The 25,278-nt window shown below is 34.9% G+C and overlaps 1 protein-coding gene across 5 annotated transcripts in view; it reads right to left on the reverse strand.

The window, feature by feature from the left end:
* Irk2 (Inwardly rectifying potassium channel 2) overlaps positions 1 to 24,960 on the reverse strand; it is a 74,333-nt gene extending 49,373 nt beyond the window's left edge. Inside the window, exons 1-2 of one of the 5 annotated variants that reach the window (XM_075290693.1) lie at positions 24,856 to 24,960; positions 349 to 650 (exon numbers count right to left, since the gene is read on the reverse strand). In XM_075290693.1, coding sequence (XP_075146808.1) covers positions 349 to 623 — 275 coding nt within the window. In that variant the 5' untranslated portion in view covers positions 624 to 650; positions 24,856 to 24,960. Of the gene's footprint in view, positions 1 to 348; positions 651 to 10,102; positions 10,632 to 24,855 lie in introns of those variants that run through there. The other 4 variants (XM_075290694.1, XM_075290692.1, XM_075290696.1 and 1 more) reach the window with 4 other exon arrangements.
* Between the last annotated feature and the right edge of the window lie 318 nt (positions 24,961 to 25,278).

Raw genomic sequence — 25,278 nt, forward strand, 5'->3', positions numbered from 1 at the left:
CATATTCCTTCTCTGCGTGTATGTATTGCTCGATTTTGTCATATTTGGCCATAATACTCTTATTTATTAACCTATGTTATTCAAATTTTGTGTACTAGCTGATCGTACTTAGACTTACATGTAGCTCTTACATAAATCTATTGCCCTATTTGCAGAAATTTGGATTCATTACACACAACTAATTGACCGATTTCCTATTTTTTAATAATGGACTCAATATTAGTGGCATACTGACGCTTTTGGTGCAAAATAAACTATAGCTCCTAATATTAGACATTTCTGCTCAGATTGTGACAAGACACCCCATAAAAAAAGATTTCTTAAATTATCTTAGACATATGTACTCACCTACAACTAGCCTGTCTTGTAAACGGCTTTCCATTATGCATGGTCAATCCATAATATGTGGTGGGGCGATTTGGTATTATCGTTATGGGATACGATTGAGGATTCGAGAGAACACTATCCAATGAATCTGGTTCTGGATCAATGGATACCTGTTTGTGGAATTTATTGGGATCGGCTAAAGGTTCCAATACTGATTTATCAGAAACTGGAGATGATTTACTCTCAGAATCTGAGGATATGGTACCCATAAAATTACATTTCAGTCGTGATATCATTGTGGAGTATCAAAGTTTAAAACAAGTCTGAAAAAGAGAACATATTAAAATATTTAGAATATTTTTATAGCCAATCTTAATGATATTTGCATTTTATTGTAACTACAAGTAACGGTAATGAGTATAACAAATCGGAATGTTAATGTATTATCTTACTGCGATGATTATTGTTTTTGCATCGCATGATATCGTAGCAAATATATACTATCATAAAAATGTTTAAAAACGTAGGTGTGAGTCACTCGCATGACTATTAAAAATCTGCAGGTCTAAATTGTGAAGGAACTCAGCAAAAACTCGATAAGTAGTTGGGTGAAAAACTCTTATACCATTATCCTCGTTCAACAATCACAATTTTCTCATGAGTACAACAATGTTGAATATCCGTCTAGAGAAATTCGGTTTGGGTAAATGGGCCATATCGGATCACTTTTAGGTATATCCCCCATATTTGATCTCCGGGACTAATTGGGTGACTAAATTTCATCCGATAACAACTATGCACAAACTGGTCCATATCAGTCCATTATAGATAGTTCCAATATAAACCCATCCCCATATTCGCCTTACGGCGCCTCTTGGAAGAGCAAATCACAACCGATCAGGTTGAAAATTGGTACCCTAACCTGAAAGTTGTTTCGTGATAGTAGTATATGCCTTCTACCAACCGTGCAAAAATATTTTCTTATCGGTCCATAATTATATATAGATGCGATATAAACAGATCTCCCAAAATTTAACTTCGAAACAACAATTAAGGAACAAATCATATTGAAATTTGACTCTCCAATTACCAAAATTGGTTTTTATCGGTTGATAATTATTTATAGGCTATATAAAACGACCACTAACCACACCACAGAAAAAAACAAGTAAGTAAAGTCTAAAGTCGGGCGGGGCCGACTATATTATACCCTGCACCACTTTGTAGGTCTAAATTTTCGATACCATATCACATCCGTTGGGTGCTATATATAAAGGTTTGTCCCAAATATATACATTTAAATATCACACGATCTGGACAGAATTTGATAGACTTCTACAAAATCTATAGACTCCAAATTTAAGTCAGCTAATGCACTAGGTTGGAACACAATGTTAGTAAAAAACAAGTAAGGAAAGTCTAAAGTCGGGCGGGGCCGACTATATTATACCCTGCACCATTTTGTAGATCTAAATCTTCGATACCACATCACATCCGTCAAATGTGTTGGGGGCTATATATAAAGGTTTGTCCCAAATACATACATTTAAATATCACTCGATCTGGACAGAATTTGATAGACTTCTACAAAATCTATAGACTCAACATTTAAGTCGGCTAATGCACTAGGGTGGAACACAATGTTAGTAAAAAAATATGGGAAACATTTAAATCTGAAGCAATTATAAGGAAACTTCGCAAAAGTTTATTTATGATTCATCGCTCGATATATATGTATTAGAAGTTTAGGAAAATTAGAGTCGTTTTTACAACTTTTCGACTAAGCAGTGGCGATTTAACAAGGAAAATTTTGGTATTTTGACCTTTTTGTCGAAATCAGAAAAACATATATATGGGAGCTATATCTAAATCTGAACCGATTTCAATCAAATTTAGCACACATGACTATATTACTAATTGTACTCCTAGTGCAAAATTTCAACCAAATTGGGCCAAAAATCTGGCTTCTGGGGCCATATAAGTCCATATCGGGCGAAAGATATATATGGGAGCTATATCTAAGTCTGAACCGATTTCAATCAAATTTTGCACACTTGACTATACGACTAAGTGGTATGTTTGTACAAAATTTCAAGCAAATCGGTATAAAACTCTGGCTGTTGGGTCCATATTAGTGCATATCGGGCGAAAGATATATATGGGAGCTATATCTAAATCTGAACCGATTTCTTCCAAAATCAATAGAGTTCTATTCTGACCCAAATTAGGAACATGTGCCAAATTTGAAGGCGATTGGACTTAAAGTGCGACCTAGACTTTGATCACAAAAATGTGTTCACAGACAGACGGACGGACGGACAGACGGACGGACAGACGGACATCGGAAAGACGGACATGGTTATATCGACTCAGGGACCAACCCTGAGCATTATTGCCAAAGACACCATGTGTCTATCTCGTCTCCTTCTGGGTGTTACAAACATATGCACTAACTTATAATACCCTGTTCCTGTTATAATACCCTTCGCAACAGTTTATTTATGATTTATCGCCCGATATATATGTATTAGAATTTTAGGAAAATAAGAGTCATTTTTACAACTTTTCGACTAAGCACTGGCGATTTTACAAGGAAAATGTTGGTATTTTGGCCATTTTTGTCGAAATCAGAAAAACATATATATGGGAGCTATATATAAATCTGAACCGATTTCAACCAAATTTGGCACGCATAGCAGCAATGCTAATTCTACATCGTGTGCAAAATTTTAACTAAATCGGAGCGAAAAATTGGCCTCTGAGGTCATATGAGTGTAAATCGGGCGAAAGCTATATATGGGAGCTATATCTAAATCCGAACCGATTTCAATCAAATTAGGCACACTTAACTGCACTACTAATTGTACTCCTAGTGCAATATTTCAAACAAATTGGGCCAAAACTCTGGCTTCTAGGACCATATTAGTCCATATCGGGCGAAAGATATATATGGGAGCTATATCTAAATCAGAATCGATTTCAACCAAATTTGGCACGCATAGCTACAGTGCTAAATCTACTCCCTGTGCAAAATTTCAACTAAATTGGGCCAAAACTCTGGCTTTTAGGACCATATTAGTCCATATGGGGCGAAAGATATATATGGGAGCTATATCTAAATCTTAACCGATTTCAATCAAATTTTTCACACTTGACTATACTACTAATTGTACTCCTAGTGCAAAATTTCAACGAACTTTGGCCAAAAATCTGGCTTCTGGGGCCATATAAGTCCATATCGGGCGAAAGATATATATGGTAGCTATATCTAAATCTGAACCGATTTAAGTCAAATTTTGCACACTTGACTATACGACTAAGTGTTATGTTTCGAAATTTCAAACAAATCGGTATAAAACCCTGGCTGCTGGGTCCATATTAGTGCATATCGGGCGAAAGATATATATGGGAGCTATATCTAAATCTGAACCGATTTCTTCCAAAATCAATAGGGTTCTATTCTAACCCAAATTAGAAACATGTGCCAAATTTGAAGGCGATTGGACTAAATTGCGACCTAGACTTTGATCACAAAAATGTGTTCACATACAGACGGACGGACGGACAGACGGACATGGATATATCGACTCAGGGACCCACCCTGAGCATTATTGCCAAAGACACCATATGTCTATCTCGTCTCCTTCTGGGTGTTACAAAGATATGCACTAACTTATAATACCCTGTTCCACAGTGTGGCGCAGGGTATAAATATCATTAAAATATTTCAAATTAAAAAGTCGATTGAAGTTGACCAATTTTCAATTTATAAATTCATTGATACAATAATTTTTTAATCTGGATAGAAACATTAAGTTAATTAAACCAATGATTGAAAATTTTAAAACTTTTAATTAAAAGTTAATTGATACAATTAACTTTTTTATGAAACTCAGAAGACTAACGGCCATTTTCATGTATCTCCGTTAGACTTTAACTCCCAGTTAACAGAAAATAAAATCGAAATATCTTCTCCCTGCTTAACTTTAACTGAAAATTTTTTTTATCCGTTAAGTTCCTAACTGGTATATGGGATATATAGACATGATGACATTAATGTCCATAGTACGGTTTAAAAGTTCGTTAGCTAACGTAGCACTAACGGAGCTTCCTGAAAATGGGGGTAAGTTAGAAAAGTGATCGAAAAACTTTTAATTAAAAATTTATTTCAAACAATCAATTAAGAAAGTAATTGAAAATAAATTGAAAATAGTTACGTTTTTAATTCAAAAATTAATTGAGTTTGCAATCAACATCAATTAAATTCTTAATTCAATCAATTAAAAAATTAATTGAAATTTGCTAATGAAATCAATTAATTTTTTAATAAAGTATTTGTTATGCTCAATTAAAACTGTGATACTAGCATTTTCGTGATTGAAGACATTTCAAGTAAAAATTAATTTACTTCGGCACCGAATCAAAAAAAAATAGTGTATGGACCCATTTTTTCATGGTTGCTAGAGGCCGTGTACCAAATTTCAGTCGGATCTGATAAAAAGTCCTCCTCCAAAAGCCTACGCAAGCCAAATTTAGGGGTCAGTCTATATGGGGGCTATACCTAAAAGTGGTGGCTACACCATTTGTTAGCGTGATTTTAACAGGCGGACATCGCTACAAATCGCAAATTTGACTTCTTTACCCTCAAAAAAAAATCGATTCTGTAACATATACTCCCAAACACATTCTGCTTCAAGCACATATATATTTTCAGGATTTGTCCAAACAAAATATTGTTGGTAGTATTCAAACATATTATGTTTCACCTTAGATATAAAATGATTAAGGAGCCAATAGGTTACTTGTGTTGGATTACAAAGAATAAAAAAAAATTTAATATCCAGATAGCAGTCTTTGTTCAATGGAATCCATTAACGGGAAATTTCGCCAGGTGATCTTTCAGATTACAAAGAATAAAAAAAATATGTATTTATTTGAATATTGTACTCCAAAAGTCAGCAATCCATCAACAAGTCCACCTAATGGTGAACCCTGTGTTCTGTTGATGTATTTCGTTATCTCTCACATTCGCCATCTTTAGTTTTTCTTTATACTCCCTCGGTCTCTCTTTCTAAACATATAAATATTTACAGGCAATTTCTAAATTAATATATGTTTGCATCCACACATATTATATTTAAAAACATGTTATGTTCCAAACATAATATGTTCTAACATATTGACATATATGTCCCAAACATGTTATGCTACTTTATGAACATTATATGCTTGCACTAAAAAATACTGTGCTAAAAATTTGAGTTCCAAACATTTAATTTTTACACCGAAACATATGAAATACAGTCGTTTTCATCCGTGTTGATCGTCTGAATGGCCAAAATTTAAGTAGTACAGACAAATCCAAATTTAAGCAATGGATCCCAAAGGACATCCATAGTAAACATGAATATTGAATATATAACACAATTTGTAGTCGCATAAATGAATACTTTGCAATCCACGCTTAAATATACGTTTCCGCCTTAGTTTATCTGTATCAAATTTGCTCAGGTTGGAATGAACATCCAATAAAGATAGAATGGGAAGCGCTGTAAAGCAATATGCACAGATACACAGCCATAATGCTATGCTAATAATTTTATTGATTTATTATAAAATTATAGAACAAGTAAAGCAAATTTAATTTTACAAAGCACACGTTTAGTTTTATATAAACACGAGTACTGCAATTAAAATGCATTGCAATGAATCGGTTAAGATGACATAATTATGATGATGAGGAGGAACACTACTTTAGTATGTACACATGAGCAAAATGCCCTTTGGCAAAATTTTAATGCACTGAAAAAAATATTGTCGTCAGGCCAAAGATTTCATGTCCCTATAATACGAATCTGAATGTTACTTAGCATAGATGACTCATATAAAGTTTTTTCTTTGTCCAAAAGTCATTTCAAAAAAAAATTTTTTTGTCCTTATAGTTAAGTGATTCAATTTAAAATTGGATATCCTTTAATAATTCGTGAAAAATTCTTCAAAATTAATGAAATCGTTTTTAAATTGCTTGCCTTTCTATTGTCCTTTGATCTCGACTATATAGATACAAGCATATAAATATTTAGATACAAGTATAAAAAATATTAACCAATTTTTTCAAGAAGTGAGCCAGAAGTTAAATAATTGAAATTTGGGCATCGGTTTTATGGGGGCTATATATAATTATGGACCGATATAGACCAATTTTGTCATGGTTGTTAGAGACCATATACTAACACCTCGTACCAAATTTCAACCGGATCGGATGAAATTTTCTTTTCCAAGAGGCTCCTCATGCAAAATCTGGGTGTCGGTTTATATGGGGGCTATACGTAAAAGTGGTCCGATATGACCCATTTACAATACCATCCGACCTACATCAATAACAAATACTTGTTCCAAGTTTCAATAGGTTGTTTCGTTAGGAAATTAGAGTGATTTCAACAGATGGACGGACGGACATCGTTAGATCGACTCAGAATTTCACCACGACCCAGAATATGCTATATACTTTATGGCGTCATAGACCAGTATATCGAAGTGTTACAAACGGAATGACAAAGTTAATATATCACCCGTCCTGGAGGATATAAAAATGGAAGTAACCAATTAGCGCCTTAAAAATATATACAAACAAATAAAATGTCATAAAAAGTGTTTTCTACCAGTGTATTCCAAAGGTGAATATGTTTGATTATGTAATATGTTTGAACAATACAAACAATATTTTGTTTGGACCAATCCTGAAACTATATATGCTTGAAGCAGAATGTGTTTGGGAGTATATGTTACAGAAGCTATTGTTTTTGAGGGTGTGGGAGCTAACAGGTTGGCTGATAAGTCCCCGGTCTAACAAAGAAAAACACATTTTTTTTTGTCAAAATTAGTTTTTATTATTCAACATAGTTCCCTTCAAGAGCGATACAATGATTATAACGACCTTCCAATTTTTTGATACCATTTTGGTACTACTCCTTCGGTTTTGCCTCAAAATAGGCCTCTGTTTCGGCGATCACCTCTTCATTGCAGCTAAATTTTTTCCCTGCGAGCATCCTTTTGAGGTCTGAGAACAAGAAAAATTCGCTGGGGGCCAGATCTGCAGAATACGGTGGGTGGGGAAGCAATTCGAAGGCCAATTCATGATTTTTTGCCATCGTTCTCAATGACTTGTGGCACAGCGCGTTGTCTTGGTGGAACAACACTTTTTTCTTCTTCATATGGGACCGTTTTGCCGCGATTTCGACCTTCAAACGCTCCAATAACGCCATATGATAGTCACTGTTGATGGTTTTTCCCTTCTCAAGATAATCGATAAAAATTATTCCATGCGCATCCCAAAAAAAAAGGGCCATTACTTTGCCAGCGGACTTTTGAGTCTTTACACGCTTCGGAGACGGTTCACCGGTCGCTGTCCACTCAGCCGACTGTCAATTGGACTCAGGAGTGTAGTGATGGAGCCATGTTTCATCCATTGTCACATATCGACGGAAAACTCGAGGTTGTTACGAGTTAACAGCTGCAAACACCGCTCAGAATCATCAACACGTTGTTGTTTTTGGTCAAATGTGAGCTCGCGCGGTACACATTTTGCACAGAGCTTCCGCATATCCAAATATCTTTCTGGCTTCCATTGCGTTCACCGTCCTCCGTGCTCATTTCACCACTCTTGAATTTTGCATACCAATCAATTATTGTTGATTTCCCTGGGGAAGTTTTTGCTTCCACCGTATTTTTTCCCTTTAGAAAACAGTATTTTATCAAAACACGAAATTTCTTTTTTTCCATTTTTTCACAATAACAAAAGTTGCTTCACAAAAGACGCTCTATCTCACAAACTAATTGACTTACAGACGTCAAATTTTGACACGAATCATTTGAAGGTTTGTACTATATAAAAATAATATGCATTTAATACTAGCGACGCCATCTATGTGTCAGACCGGGGACTTATCAGCCAACCTGTTAGTTGTTTATTCGTACTATTATTGGGAATCGTACGAAAAATTTATTTTGCGTTAGGTCATATTGAACTATAAAACCACGTTTAGTTCATTAATGATTGAGACATACTTAAACAAGTATATACGGCCGTAAGTTCGGCCAGGCCGAATCTTATGTACCCTCCACCATGGATTGCGTAGAAACTTCCACGTACCAAATTTCAACCAGATCGTATGAATTTTGCTTCTCCAAAAGGCACCGGAGGTCAAATCTGGGGATCGGTTTATATGGGAGCTATATATTATTATGGACTGATAGGAACCAATTCCTGCATGGTTGTTGGATACCATATACTAACATCACGTACCAAATTTCAACCGAACGGGAAGAATTTTGCTCTTCCAAGGTGCTCCGGAGGTCAAATCTGGGGATCGGTTTATATGGGGCCTATATATAATTATGGACCGATATCGACCAATTTTTGCACGAGTGTTTGAGGCCATATATTAACATCACGTACCAAATTTCAACTGAATCAGATAAATTTTGGTCTTCCAAGAGTCTCCGGAGGTCAAATCTGGTGATCGGTTTATATGGGGCTATATATAATTATGGGCCGATGTGGACCAAACACCATGTACCAAATTTCAGCCGAATCGGATGAAATTTGCTTCTCTTAGAGGCTCCACAAGTCAAATCGGGCGATCGGTTTATATGGGGGCTATATATAATTATGGACCCATGTGAACCAATTTTTGCATGGTTGTTAGAGACCATATACTTACACCATGTACCAAATTTCAGCCGGATCGGATGAAATTTGCTTCTCTTAGTGGCTCCGCAAGCCAAATCGGGGATCGGTTTATATGGGGGCTATATATAATTATTTACCGATATGGACCAATTTTTGCATGGTTATTAGAGACCATATGCTAACACCATGTACCAAATTTCAGCCGGATCGGATGAAATTTGCTTCTTTTAGAGGCTCCGCAAGCCAAATCGGGGGATCGGTTTATATGGGGGCTATATATAATTATGGACCGATGTGAACCAATTTTTGCATGGTTGTTAGAGACCATATACCAACACCATGTACAAAATTTCAGCCGGATCGGATGAAATTTACTTCTCTTAGAGGATCGGCAAACCAAATTTGGGGGTCCGTTTATATGGGGGCTATTCGTAAAAGTGGACCGATATGGCCCATTTGCAATACCATCCGACCTACATCAATAACAACTACTTGTGCCAAGTTTCAAGTCGATAGCTTGTTTCGTTCGGAAGTTAGCGTGATTTCAACAGACGGACGGACGGACGGACATGCTCAGATCGACTCAGAATTTCACCACGACCCAGAATATATATACTTTATGAGGTCTTAGAGCAATATTTCGATGTGTTACAAACGGAATGACAAAGTTAATATACCCCCCATCCTATGGTGGAGGGTATAAAAACGAAAAATATTAGTTCGGCTGTGGAAAATTTCGTTAAAAATAATAAAATTTAACTACGAACAAATAACTTTCTTCCAATAAAAATAAGTTAAAATTATTATATTTTCCATTATGATAAGTTCACTTTTTTGTTTGAGTGCAGACATTTATGGACGTCATCAAAATAATAATTTCAATTAAATTCATATCATATTATAAATTTACATCATTTAGAATTTTCATATATGATCTGCTGATTTAATTATCACACTCGGGGATAGTAGAATCAAATAAATATTCATAAATTAGCAAACTTGATCAATGACTGTAGGATAGATTTAGAAACAGAATTGCTTTTAAGGTAAATTTACAATCAATATTTATGCAAAATATTTTACCTTCTATGTGGATAAAATGGTTACAGCAACAACAACAAATACACAAAAAACACTTTAAAAGTGTTTAGCACAAATAAAAATTAACACCTTTGTGGCATTTATACTGCGTTAATCATGATTGATGGCATTAGTACACCAGAAAATATCTGCTAAACTCGATATTAATTCACACATTTCTTATGATCTCCAATAGGAATGAATTATTTTTCATTTGATTATTTATATTATTATATATATTTAGAGCACATTTTTTTGTTAATTAAACACTTGTTAAAGAAACACTAAAATAAAAAAAAATATTATTTTTGTTTTATTTCAAAATTTCCGGAAATTAATTTTCATTTCCTTTTTTCGGTTAAATTTTGTTTTTTTTTTTGTGTTTTTTTTTTAGCTTGCCGTTACGCTTATTTTTCAAAACATGCTTAATGGCCGAGGGTTTCATTCAAAACTAAATTCCAGCAGTGCCAGATAATTTTTATTACACCGTCTGTCCATCTGAGTGTTTGATATCCATCCATTGGGCTCTCATGTGGAGAGAATGTGATACCCACAATTGAAGTGATCCCACATCCATAGACGTGTCACTAGCCGACTACTGAGAGAAGAAAACAAGACTCAATTATAGCCAATCATCAGCTCATGTCAAGAGCGAAATTCTCAAAAGTGAATGCGGGAAATTATTGGCACTTTATGGTGGTTCAACAAGAATGCTACAGTCATCATGCATAGTCTAGATGATCACTTAGTTAACCCTTAAGATTTCACTAGATAAACATGTTGATGTCGATATCGATTTAACGATACGATGTATAATAAGAACATTAGCGTAGCTAGACAATTTTCCTAGGGGGGCTATAGCCCCCCCAGCTGAAAATTTATAGACTGAACTTATAGGTTCAATTAATGTTTTATTTCATAAAAATGAATAACAATATAGGCATCAAAATAACTCGACAATTAATTTATAATAAAGCAACTAAAAGTAGTTCCACAATTTTCCCAGCAAAAAAATTGGGAGTTGTTCTAATGTCACATCTTTAAAAGCACTTCCAAAAATGTCCTCACAAAGAAGTTAATTATTTTAACTACACAGGAAGTTTTTTTACTTCATTTTTTCATATTTTAATGCGTAATTTTTTATTTTCTTTTAAAAAAGGGTAAGAATAAATAAAATGGTACAAATTATTCAAATTTTGCCACAAAAATGCTAAATTCATTATAGACATTTTTATAGAATTTTTGAAAATATTCGAGGGAAAACGTTTCAAACAAGCGTTAGAATGCATTAAAAATCATAAAAAATATAAAAATTAATTATTTGGGAAAATATAACAAATTTTTTTAATTCACATTCAAAACACTGAATTTGGATCACAACTGAAGATTGATGCAAATTCATTGCAACGGCTGTTGAAACGGTGGACATTCGTTCTATGACAATTTCATATTACATTCATCGCTTCTCCGCCAATTTTGCACCACTTCCGGACCCAAAAAGAAGATTTTCACTTCTTTTTGGCTATGCTTTTTTGCAGCATTATTAAGATATTAATTTATGAAAGAATAGTATCAATTACTATTTTTTTTAATTAAATTGACTAAACCAGACTAAATAAAATAATAAAGGAACTTTAGTTATTCAACTAAATCAAAAGTTCAACCACAGATTTATTTATAAATATCAGATTTCAAAAATTGCCATCGGCAACTGCTATCACAACTAAATTAATTCGATTGTGCATGAAAGTCTTTAGCGGAACTTTGTGCGGTTGTATATACTTGTTTAATTTTTAGAAAAATGTAAAATCGTAAATAGGTTTTCAAATTCTGGGGGGGGCTAAAATTTTTCTGGGGGGGTCTAAGCCCCCTCCCCAGAGGCCTTCCTACGCTTATGAATAAGAATAATATTAATTACCAGGGCTGGGGAGTAGAATTCTGAAGGTCGTACATTTTGTTCGACTCCAACTTTATCCAAACAAAAATTTTAAAGCTATCTATAATTTTGTAACTAAGGGTATGGTCACACTAGACAAATATATATTTATATTTAAATCTTGACAAAAATGTTTCTTCTTCTAAAATTTACATCGGCTAATACCCTGAGGGGGAGCACAAAGTCGGGCGGGGCCGACTATATTATACCCTTCACCAATATGCAATGACGTAGCTAAGGGGTGTTGGATGGAACTACGCCACCGCAGAAAAATTAAAAAAAAAAATTCGATAGTACTCGATGAGAGGAGAAAAGTAATTTATGGATTGTGGTAGAATTGGTGCCGTTCGTTTTTTATGAGCCTCTATAGATTTTTTGCCAAATTCGATTCGGAGAACTTTTTTGCAATTTTCTTATATATATTTATTTTTTTTTTTTTTTTTTGCAATTGTCATATTATATATTATTTATATTACACAACACAAAAATTTCCTATAAAAAGTCACTTATCCCAGCCGAAAGTACTCGATGAGAGGAGAAAAATAATTTATGGATTGTGGTAGAATGGGTGTCGTTCGTTTGCCTCTATAGTTTTTTTTTTTTTTTTGCCAAATTTGATTCGGAGCATTTTTGCAATTTTCTTATATTTGTTTTTTGCAGTGGTGGTATGAAGTTGTTGTGTACTAAAAAGTTGTTCATAATTTTATAAGCTACATTTATTCCCTTGATTGTTTTGTACAATTTTCAATACTTCAAGAGCTGTAGTCGAAAAACTGGAAAAAGTGGTAATTTTTTCCGCATTTTTGGGGTTTTGAGCATGAAGATTAACATTTTTCCCGCTTAATATATTCCGCATTTTTTTGGCCAAGTTAAGAGCTAAACTATGTTGAAGACCGAAAAACAAATCACACCATTTTGAGTGTTTTGGCCATGCGAAAATTAGAAAGAATTGCAAAACAGTGCTCAAAATCAAAATATATCGAATACAAACGCTCATAAAAAAACGAACGGCAACCAATCCAGCAAAATCCAGAAATTACATGTCGAAATTTCGTAGCACCGCCAATGCCAATATGTATACAAAAAAAATTGTTGGGAGCTACATAAAAGTTTATACTCCCATATATAAATATATAATTATGAACCGATTTGGACAAATGTTAGTAACAACATATTGAAAATATTTAAATCTAAAGCTATTGCAAAAAATTTCGCACATCTGCATTTACGGTTTATCGGTCGACACATACGAATTATATTATAGGTAAATCTCTGATATAAAGTTTTTTTCCTTGTTCAACGATAAACTTTTAAATTAAGTCATTTTGTCCTTATACTTAAATGATTCGACTTAGAACTTGTTATTTTTATATGAAAGAAAATTTTGTTTGACTACAAAAACCAAAATCATTTACAAATAGATTTTAATATGAAACAATTGAATGTGAAAATTTATGTTGTTGCACTGAAAAAAAACATGCCCGGTTCCAATGATTTTGTCTTTACTTTAAAAATTTTGCTATTGATTCCGAGCCAAAGAAGCGGAGAATACAAGTAAGGATATTTTTTAAGACACAATTCTCTTTTAAATTTGGGTTTTGTGTTCTTGCTTTTAGGAAGCAAATTTTAATTGTTCGCTTTTTCAGCTTTTTTTCTTCATATGCTATCAAAATCCTTTAAACACGAGTTAACGACAACTTTATTTTCCAAATTAAGATTCCACTACCAATAGAAATTATGCTATTTTTGTTTTCAAGTAAAAAACGTCTTTAAAATAAAGTTGAAAAACATGTCCTTTATTTGAACGATTTTTTGCTTTGTAGTCAAGATGCAAAAAGACAAAAAATTTAAAGACAATTTCACTAAATTTAAAGAATTTTTCTTAATTATTAAAGTCAAGTTGACCTTAACCCAAAACTTATTTTCTTTCATATTATGAAACCCATTTTTAAGTCAAATCACTTAATTATAAGGACAATACGAGTTCATTGAAAAGTTTATCGACTTTTGGACAAGGAAAAAAATTTTATATTAGAGAAATGCGTCTTCTATGCTAAGCAAAATTTGCATTCGTATTTTAAAGACATGAAATCATTGACGTAAGGACAATATTTTTTTCAGTGGACTTTGATAGCTCATGGAGAAACAAGCTGAAAAATAACAAACAAATTAAAAAGTTTTTCCTAGAATCAAGTACTGGATTTTAAAAAAGAATTGTGTCTTAAAAGTACCATTACTTAAATTTTTCGCTTGTTTTGTCCGACATCAGTACCAAAATCATTAGTGCAAAGAAAAAATCTTTGCAATCAGCTGGTTGTTTTTTCAGTGCATATATATTTATCACCGTCATAATGGTGTCCTTCTGAACTGATCTTCTTTAAATTGTGTACATGTTAATGTTTTGTTAGTCCCGTAAAACTTGCAAAATATCACCTAAATCGATTCAGATTCAGATATAGCAACCATGGTTAGGTTAAGTGGCAGCCGGATGTATCATGCTCACTTAGACTATTCAGTCCATTGTGATACCACAGCGGTAAACTTCTCTCTTATCAGTGAGTGCTGCCCGATTTCTTGTTAAGCTCAATGACAAGGGACCTCCTTTTTATAGCCGAGTCCGAACGACGTTCCACATTGCAGTGAAACCACTTATAGAGCTTTGAAACACTTAGAAATGTCACCTGCATTAGGTTAGGTTTGGTTAGGTTAAAGTGGCAGCCCGATTAAATTTCAGGCTCACTTAGACTATTCAGTCCATTGTGATACCACATTAAACTAAAAGTACCTATTACATATGGACACTTCTAGTTATTTACCTTCTCTATTATTTACTTTTGTGGAACCAACCAGATTGCTCCAAAAACATTAACAAACTGCTTAAGTTAACGTTTTCCAGGTCCGCCAGTAATCTAAAGCTATATGCTCCTAAAATTCGCTTACACAAAAAGCGGGACACTCACACAAGAGGTGATTCTCTTTCTTCCGCATCATGACAGCTTATACAATAGTCATTATACTTCGCACCTATAGTTTTTGCAAATTCGCCTATCATGCAGCGACCCGTTATAGCAGATATCAGGAGTGCTGTCTGACGCCTTGAGAACACTAGCATATCTAGTGTGCGGTTTAAGTTTAAATGGGGCCATATTAGTTTGGTGTCGTTACAACCCTTGCAATTCTCCCATCGAATATTGACCATCATAACAGCCTTCTCACGCAGCAAGAGCTTGCAGGTGGACAGAGGCATACCAACAGATTCTAGTTCCCCTGGAATATGTAAGGTAGTTCCTAGCCTTGTTAACTCATCTGCTTCGCAGTTCCCCGGTATGTTCCTATGGCCAGGCACCCATATTAGGTGAATATTGTACTGCTCAGCCATCTCGTTGAGAGATTTGCGGCAGTCTATGGCCGTTTTCGAGTTAAGGTACACAGAGTCCAAGGATTTTATTGCAGGTTGACTGTCTGAGTATATATTAATCCCAATATTTGTTGGAACATTACTTCTCAGCCAATTCATTATTATTGCCAATATTTCAGTCTGAAAAACTCTACAGTGATTAGGTAATCTTTTCGCTATTTGAATTTCCAGATCTTTAGAATATACTCCGAACCCCATTTGTCCATTCAATTTGGAGCCATCAGTATAGAAATCTATATATCTTTTATTCCCCGTGGTCTGTGTACACCACGCCTCACTGTTGGGAATTAGAGTTTCAAACTTTTTGTCGAAAAGTGGTTTAGCCAGGGTGTAATCCACTACGTTAGGCACATCTGGCACTACTTTGAGGACCGGCATTACTGAGGTGGGATAATCCATCGCTGAAAAACTTTTTGGTGTTCGGTCGAAGCAGGAATCGAACACACGACCTCGTGTTTGCAAGGCGGACATGCTAACCATTGCACCACGGTGGCTCCCATATAGCAACCATATATGTGTATTTCTTCCGATATGCATTTACACTCTTTTAACCACATAGGTAATAGTTTTACCCCCATGACATTCTAACATGCTATATTTTGTCAAAATCGATTCAGATTTAGATAAAGCTCCCATATATACTTTTCGGCCGATATGCACTTCTATGACCCCAGAGGCCACAGTTTTACCTTGAGTTGCTCCCATTTTTACACAAAGGCTACAATTGATGGTGTCGTAAAATATTCGAAATATGGCTGAAAGCCGTTCAGATTTAGATATAGCTTCCATACTAACATAATGTTTTGTCCCACACTGAAAAAACAGTGAACCCATCATAAAGAAAAAATTTAGTTAGTTTTAGAAAATTTTGAATATTTTTTGAAAATTTTAACTGAACAGTATTATAAACGCTGACACCACTCCGATATCACAAAAATAAGTAAATATTTTTCGACAAATTCATGAACATTTATTAGACATAATTAATTTTTTTCACTTCTTAAAGAAAATTGTATAGTTTGAAAGAAAAAATTAGTGTTCAAAATTGCAAGAATGTCTTTAGTGCCATACGAAGTTCATGATGGGCGCATTATTGGTAAAATTTATAATTAAGAAATTCTGAACTATGTTATTTTGTGGGATACACGAATTTAGTTAATCTTTATGCTTCCTTTGTGTATAATTCTTTCCTCTGCTTTAGTTAATTTAACTAAAGTAAGCAAAAAATTATTAAAGTCATGGAAACTTTCTTAAAACGTAATAATTTCGTGAACTAAAATAGAATTAAATCAGCTTTAGTGAAATATAGGGTTCACTTTGGGAGCCACCGTGGTGCAATGGTTAGCATGCCCGCCTTGCATTATCCCAAAGCTTCTCTAAGTGGTTTCACTGCAATGTGGAACGCCGGTCGGACTCGGCTATAAAAAGGAGGTCCCTTGTCATTGCGCTTAACATGGAATCGGGCAGCACTCAGTGATAAGAGAGAAGTTCACCAATGTGGTATCACAATGGACTGAATAGTCTAAGTGAGGCTGATACATCGGGCTACCACCTAACCTAACCTAGGGTTCACATTTTTTTTTGAGTGCATGGCGTTAACCAATTCAAATTGTAAGGCTAAAGATGGTATCATTTTTTTTTTACAAAGGGTATAGTATAGTCGGCCCCGACCTACTTTACACTTTCGCTACTTGTTCAGTTTGTTCTAGCGTAGAATATAATAAGGGTTTCGCCTGATTATTGTTTTTTTTTTTTTTTTGCTGTTTGATTTATGTGACATTCAGACAACAACTATATTATAAGTACCTAATATAATGTAAATATTGTTTTCTTTTTAATTTTTATGGACTATGGATATATCAAACATCTTCAATAAAATAATCAACGAAAATGCAAAAGATCCACTAATTATTATAACAATTTAGCATATGTCAAACGAAAAACTTAAATAAAACCAAAGCTCCTTTTTAAATATATGGAACATAAATAAATAAATAGGTGCAAGTTTTCGCACCATCACTCAATGCCATTTTCAGATTGCAGCCAATACACTGAAAAATATGCATGCCCGGTTCCAAAAATTGGTTCTTTACAATAATGAGATTTGAGAATTTATGGAATTAAAGATTTAACACTCAATTATCTTTTAAAATTGAGTTTTGCGTACTTGATTCTAGGAAACAAATTTTAATTTGCTTGTTTTTTTAAGCTCATCAACCAATTTATAACGCTTTTTATCTTTGTAGTCAACAAATTTAAAGAAGATTTCAATAATTTTAAAGAATTATTCAGGATTTTTAAAGTCAAGTTGACCTTAGTCAAACAACATTTTCTTTCATGTAAAAAACATTGTCAGAGAAGTGCTTCTTCTATGCTAAGCAAAATTCGCATTCGTATTAAGGGGACACAAAATCGTTGGTTTCACGACAATATTTTGTTTAGTGTATAAATGAGTTGTTACAGCAACACATTTGCATTCTAATCTGGAAGATAAGGAAACTGCACTATGATTAACAACAATACTTGAGCGTTTTCGATTCAAGTGCAATGTATAAAGGTACTTGTGTCCAATGTGAAAAAATAATGATAAACAAATCCAAAAACAAAAAGAGGAAACAATAAAGATATTCACAAGAGTAATTTTCATTGTCAAATTGTGGGTAGACAGTAGAAGTGAGGAATACCGCACTGTATAGTTTAGTTCAAAAAAATATGTAATCATAGGTTCATTTACATTTGGAATAAGATTAATTCTGGATTTATCTGAGGGCCATTCGTGATACATCCTAACTTTATATTAACAAATGTCATTTAGTTCAGGCACTTAAACTGACTGACAATTCTGAATGTTGACCCAGGTATACTTAGGCTGTTAGACAAACTTCTAATGAGGAGACATATTTCAGCCACACTGGGACAGTAAACATACAAAGGTATGTGAACAGAGGCACTCCCCTAGAAGGAGTTCTATCACCTCAACCATCCTTCTGGTTTCCCTAGAAAAGGAAAGGATAACAGTGGTGGCATACGCAGATGATGTGGCTCTAGCAGACAGGGGGAAAATTCCCATCCACAATCAGAGATATTATACAGAGAGCCCTCCGGATGACTGAGAAATGGGCGAAAGAGAATGGTCTTGGGGTAAATCCTGTAAAGACAGAACTAGTCATGTACCGCATATATCCTTAGGGGACATTGAAATTCCCTTTGCTGAGTGCGCCAAATACCTTGGCGTTATTTTGGACAGGAAGCTGAACTTTAAGCTTAATATTGAAAAAAGGGCGAGAAAAGCAACGGTAGCTTTGTACTCGTGTAAAAAGGAAATAGGAAACAAGTAAGTAAAGTAGAAAGTCGGGCTGGGCCGACTATATCATACCCTAAACCACCATTACAGAATTAGTAATCATAAGCATTTGTGGGGTAACATATAGGTCTGGGAGATAAACCGCAGTTGCATATTTAAGAAAATTAAGGGGTACATGTCTATGGGTGCTTTGTGTCAATCTGACTATTGCTCATAGTCAATGTTGCCAGGGAAAATGTTCGGTTTACCCTACAAGGACAAAAAAAAGTTCCCTACTTTTCCATACATTTCCAAACAATTTTTCGTTAAATTTAAAAAAATTTACAAAACAAACATGGTTCTAAGTACTTTATTATCTTAAAACATGAATATGCAACGTATATAACTTAGAATATAAATTTGTATTACCACCACGGTTGCCACAGTTGGCAGAATTCTACCCAAACTAGTAATCTCTTTTGTTAAATCTCTATAAAAATAAAATTTTGGAAAAAGTTTCTATAAACAAATTTTTGTGAGAAATTTTTCTATATAAATAAAATTTTGACAATAAATTTTATAGGAATAAAATTTTGAGAAAAAATTCCACAGGAATAAAATTTTGAGAAAATTTTTTATAGAAATAATATTTTGAAAAAAATTTCTATAGAAATACAATTTTGACAAAAAGTTCTATAGAAATAAAATGTTGACAAAATTTTCTACAGGAATAAAGTTTACCACACGTTGTTAAAGATCAAGCCTTGCCGGCTTCTAATCTCCTCCTGTAGAGTCACCAAAATGTAAAAATTATTACAAATTGTGTTGAGTGAAAATGTCCTACATTGTGGCCCTACGTCCCTACAAGACGCTAAATATTAGAAAAAACCCTACATATAGGGAATTTCCCCTATTTCTAGCAACACTGGCTGTCTTGATATTGCACCTACGGAGTTAGTATGCCACTAATATTGAGCCCATTATTAAAAAAGAGAAAATCGTTAAATCAGTGTGGGTAATAAATACAAATTTGTAAAAATCGAGCAATATTCTTATGTAAGAGCTACAAGTACGTATAAGAACTATCGGCTAGTACATCAAAATTTGAAATTTGAGTAACATTGGTTAATAAATAAGAGTAGTATGGCCAAATTTGGGAAAATCGAGCGATACATATATATGGAAGCTATATCTAAATCTGAACCAATTTGCATAATATTTTGCGGGTTTGATTAATACCACGAAAGGTTACCTTGTGCAAGATTTGAGTAAGATCAGTTAAGAAATGAGGTCTGTATGGTCAAACATAAAGTTATTAGGTGCGAATTTTTCAAAATCGGGTGATACATATATGGGAGCTATATCTACATCTGAACCGATTTCGATGAAATTTTGCACATATCGTTAGTACTATAGAGGACTGGATCTAGCCAACTTTTAGTAAGATCGGTTAATAAATAAGGGTTCTATGGCCAAATTTGGGAAAATCGGGCTATACATATATATGAGAGCTATATATAAATCTGAACCGATTTCGATGATTTTTTGCACATATAGTTAGTGCTATAGAAGACTACATTTAGCCAAATTTGGGTAAGATTGGTTGATAAATAAGGGTTTAATGACCAAATTTAGACAAATCGGGCGGTACATATATATGGGAGCTATAGCTAAATCTGAACCGATTTCGATTGTTTTTTGCACATATAGTTAGTGCTATAGAAAATTATATTTAGCCAACTTTGAGTAAGATCGGTTGATAAATAAAGGTTTTGTGGCCAAATTTGGGAAAATCGGGCGATACATATATATGAGAGCTATATCTAAATCTGAACCGATTTGCATGAAATGTTGTAGACTTGAAGGGCGATGGAAAACATTACCTTTTGCCAAATTTGGTGACGATCCGTTTGAAAAAAAAGCGCAAAGTGACCCCATTTGTCGAAATCGGGCGATACATATATATGGGAGATATATCTAAATTTGATCCGATTTATTCCAAATTCAAGAGCGTTCGTCCTTGTGTTCAAAAACCTCCCTGTACCAAATTTCATCAAAATCGGTTAATAATTGCACCCGAAATCCAGTGAACAACAAATACATGGACAGACGGACGGACGGACACCAAGCGCTAGATCGACTCAGGAGGTGATTCTGAGTCGATCGGTATATATTTTATGGGGTCTAAAATCAATATTTCTGGTAGGACATTTTTTGGCCGATCAAACTTATTATACCCTGACCACTATGTGGTTTAGGGTATAAAAAGTGGGGACTAAACCCGAACATTGTGCCTTGGCTATACACGGCAGTGGTTAGACCTATAATGCTATATGGTGTTGTAGTCTGGTGACCGGCACTTCATCAGACGACAAGTTTAAATAAACTTCAGTGTATGGCGTGCTTCTGTATCTCAGGCGCATTCAGTAGGACAGTAACAGATTTCCTTAATGTCAGGCTGCATCTATTGCCTGTAGACATTTTGACCAAACAGTCAGCTGCAACAACGGCTGTGCGGTTGTGCGAGCTATCGGTGTTGTCGAAGAAAAGGTACGGTCACAGTTCGGTCCTCAAAATAATGCCAGATGTGCCGAACGTAGTGGATACACTCTGGCGAAACCACTTTTCGACATGCTCACGCACACTCACGACTGAAAAATCATACTCACGAACACTCACGCACGATATATTTTGGTAGGACTCACGCTCACGGACACTCACGAAAACAAAATTTTTACTCACGCACACTCACGCATGAAAACGTCGTGACTCACGAAAAATACCGTGACTCACTAAGAATATCGTGACTCACGAATAATTTTATGATTCATTTATTGAGACACTTCTGGAAACATGAACATTATTAAAATCGAGAGTGTTATTAAACTCTTAACATCCGAGGTGTCACTAAAATTTTAATTGAATTTAACTCTTAAGCGTTTTATGTTGGTGAGCAGGAATATTTTAGTGAGTGTAATTCGTTACTCACGCACACTCACGAAGATATTATTATTTTCGTGACTCACGCTCACGTACGACATTTTGGTTTGTTAATCACGCTCACGCTGTTGTCATGAGCGTGACTCACAACTCACGCACGAATCACGAAAATTTTCGTGAGTCACGACAATTTCATGTCACGTGCACACCTCTTCTTGGAACTACCTTTCATATTCCAGGGGACCTAGAATCTGTAGGTATGCCTCTAGCTATCTGCAAGCTCTTACTGCGTGAGAAGGCTGTTATGATGACAAATGTTCGATGGAAAATTTGCAAGGGTTGTAACGACACAAAGCAAATATGGCCCCATTAAAACTTAAACCGCACACTAGATATGCTAGTGTTCTCAAGACGTCAGATTTCACTCCTGATATCTGCTATAACGAGTCGCTGCCTGATAGGCGATTTTGGACAAACTATTGGCGCGAAGTATAATGACTATTGTATGAGCTGTCATGATGCGGACGAAAAGGAATCAATTAAACACCTCTTGTGTGAGTGTCCTGCATTTTGTGCAAGGCGTAAGCGAATTTTAGGGGTATGTAGCCTTAGATTACTGGCGGATCTGGAAAACGTTAACTTAAGCAGTCTGCTAATGATTTTGGAAAAATCGAGAAGGTTCAGTGGTCAAAATTGTGCCCATATGTAATAGGTACTTTTAGTTAATGTGGTATCACAATGGACAGAATAGTCTAGGTTAGGTAAGGTGGCAGCCCGATGTATCAGGCTAACTTAGACTATTCAGTCCATTGTGATACCACATTGGTGAACTTCTCTCTTATCACTGAGTGCAGCCCGATTTCATGTTAAGCTCAATGACAAGGGACTTCCTTTTTATAGCCGAGTCCGAACGGCATTTCACATTGCAGTTAAATCACTTAGAGAAACTTTGAAACCCTCAGAAATGTCACCAGCATTACTGAGGTGGTATAATCCACCGCTGAAAAACTTTTTGGTGTTCGGTCGAAGCAGGAATCGACCCACGACCTTGTGTATGCAAGGCGGGCATGCTAACCATTGCACCACGGTGGCTCCCGACTGACTGAATAGTCTAAATGAGTCTGAAACTTAATCGGGCTGCCACTTTAACTTAACCTAATCTACCATGAAGTTATTGTTAGGAAAATGGGTTTGTTATACCCACCATCACAGTGTATAATATCGAAATATCGATTTCCGACAATATAAAGCAATATAAATATATATTCTTCATTAGGGAGAAATTCTAAGACGATATAACCATGTTCGTTTGTCCGTCTGTCTGTTGTAATCATGCTAAAGCTTTCAATAATGGCGCTATCGTCTTTTAATTTGGCACAGATTCGTTTCTTGTTTGCAGATTTTAAGGTCTTGGGCCTCTAGAAATCGCATTTTCTATCCGAAATGTCTGAAATTGGAAAATTTAGGACCACAAATAGGTGTGTCGAAAAAGGTGTCTATCGGTCCATGTTTTGGTATAGCCCCCATATACCCCGATCTCCCGATTTTACTTCTTTGGTGACTAGAAACTGCATTTCTATCCAATTTGTCTGAAATTGAAAATCTAGAGATATTTTACAACTACAAATAGGCGTGGCGCAAATGGTGAGTATCGGTCCATGTGTTGGTATAGCCCAATTCGTGGGATTCTAGTTGTTTTTATCCAATTTGCTGAAATTTTAAATCTTGAGATTATTTAGGACCATAAATAGGTCCAACGGTACAAATTTCATATATTCCCCTTGATCGTACAGACATCCCAACTTTTATTCGATTTGCTGAATAACCCACCATATAGACTGATCTCCCGATTTTACTTCTTGAGCTTCTAGACACCGCAATTTTTGTCCGATATGGCTGCAATTCAAAATTTTGAGGTATTTTATGTCCATAAATCGGTGTAGCGAATATGGTGCGGATCGGTCCATGTTTTGGCATAGCCCACTTGTGTTAAGTCTCCCTATTTCAATGTTGGTACTTATGTTTACTTAGGTTAGGTTAGGTGGCAGCCCGATGTATCAGGCTCACTTAGACTATTCAGTCCATTGTGATACCACATTGGTGAACTTCTCTCTTATCACTGAGTGCTGCCCGATTCCATATTAAGCTCAATGACAAGGGACCTCCTTTTTATAGCCGAGTCCGAACGGCGTTCCACATTGTAGTGAAACCACTTAGAGAAGCTTTGAAACCCTCAGAAATGTCACCAGCATTACTGAGGTGGGATAATCCACCGCTGAAAAACTTTTTGGTGTTCGGTCGAAGCAGGAATCGAACTCACGACCTTGCCTATGCAAGGCGGGCATGCTAACCATTGCACCACAGTGGCTCCCTTATGTTTACTTGGTAGGGTATCTGTCATCAAATTCCCCTGAAATTCTAAATATTTTCAAATAACCCGACGAAGAGTTTTCAAAGGAAACAATTATATTATTTGAGTCATGGTGGTGGATTTAATATTCACCCCGGCTGAACATAAATCCGTATTTACTTGTTTGCGGCATTTAATTGTTTTCGACAGACAGGCACATGATTAGATACTCTTAGAATAGCACTCTACTCAAGAATATGTGTATATAGTTTATAGAGTGGGAAATCGACATTTCTATGTGTTAAAAACGGAATGGCAAATTATTACACGTCCTTTCCCATCCTATGGTAGTGAACATAATAAAAGACAATGTTTGCTATTTCAGCAAACAGTGACTTCTTTCCCTTGTTCAATAAACTTATATCGGTGTAGAAGTGCCCCTGGAACACACTCAAGGGTCTTAAAAACACTGAAGATAAGCTTATTCGAAGTAGATTGGGAAGATTTCTCCGCTTTTAATTAACTTTTGTTTTCCTGATATTTTTTCCGCAATGTACTATAACTTTTTTTATATTGTATGTCATAAAACCTTGACTATAGATTATAGAAATTATTGAAGTTGATTGATAAATAAAATAAAAATGATAATATATTTTTTACATTCTTTGATACTTGAAAATTATTTCTGAACTTAAAAACAAACACTTGTTATTTTGTTTTAACCCGCTAATTAACACCAAGTAAAAATAAATCATTAAACATGTAAATGGGATTCTCTATATTGCAAATAAACCAAAATGTCTAGTTAAACAAATGAACAACTAAATACCATTCATTGTGCACTACAATTTGGCATAATTAAATTAAAACGACAACATTCACACAGATTCATCAATACAATGAATAGACATCAACTAATGATGTTTAATGGCTCGGAACAAATAATTTATTGTGCAATGAGACAAAAGGGCTTTTGAATAACAAAACAAGAAAATCTATGAATGAATGGTTTTGGAATAAACGTCAAACACCGGCACACTCTACAGGTGAGGATAGCAATATTATGGGCATATCATATCCCATTGTGCTGATATCTGAATTTCAAGTGGTTGGCTTATGGTGTATCTGCTAGCAGATGAATGACATGTGCGAGAAGTAGTAGGTATTCTATTTACTGTCATTTACGGATCACTGATCTACATAACCCAATGAATGTTTTCGTTAATGAAATCCATCAAAATGTTATAATGAG

Source organism: Haematobia irritans, chromosome 1 (assembly GCF_050003625.1).
Source record: "Haematobia irritans isolate KBUSLIRL chromosome 1, ASM5000362v1, whole genome shotgun sequence".
Classification (NCBI taxonomy): Eukaryota; Metazoa; Arthropoda; class Insecta; order Diptera; family Muscidae; genus Haematobia; species Haematobia irritans.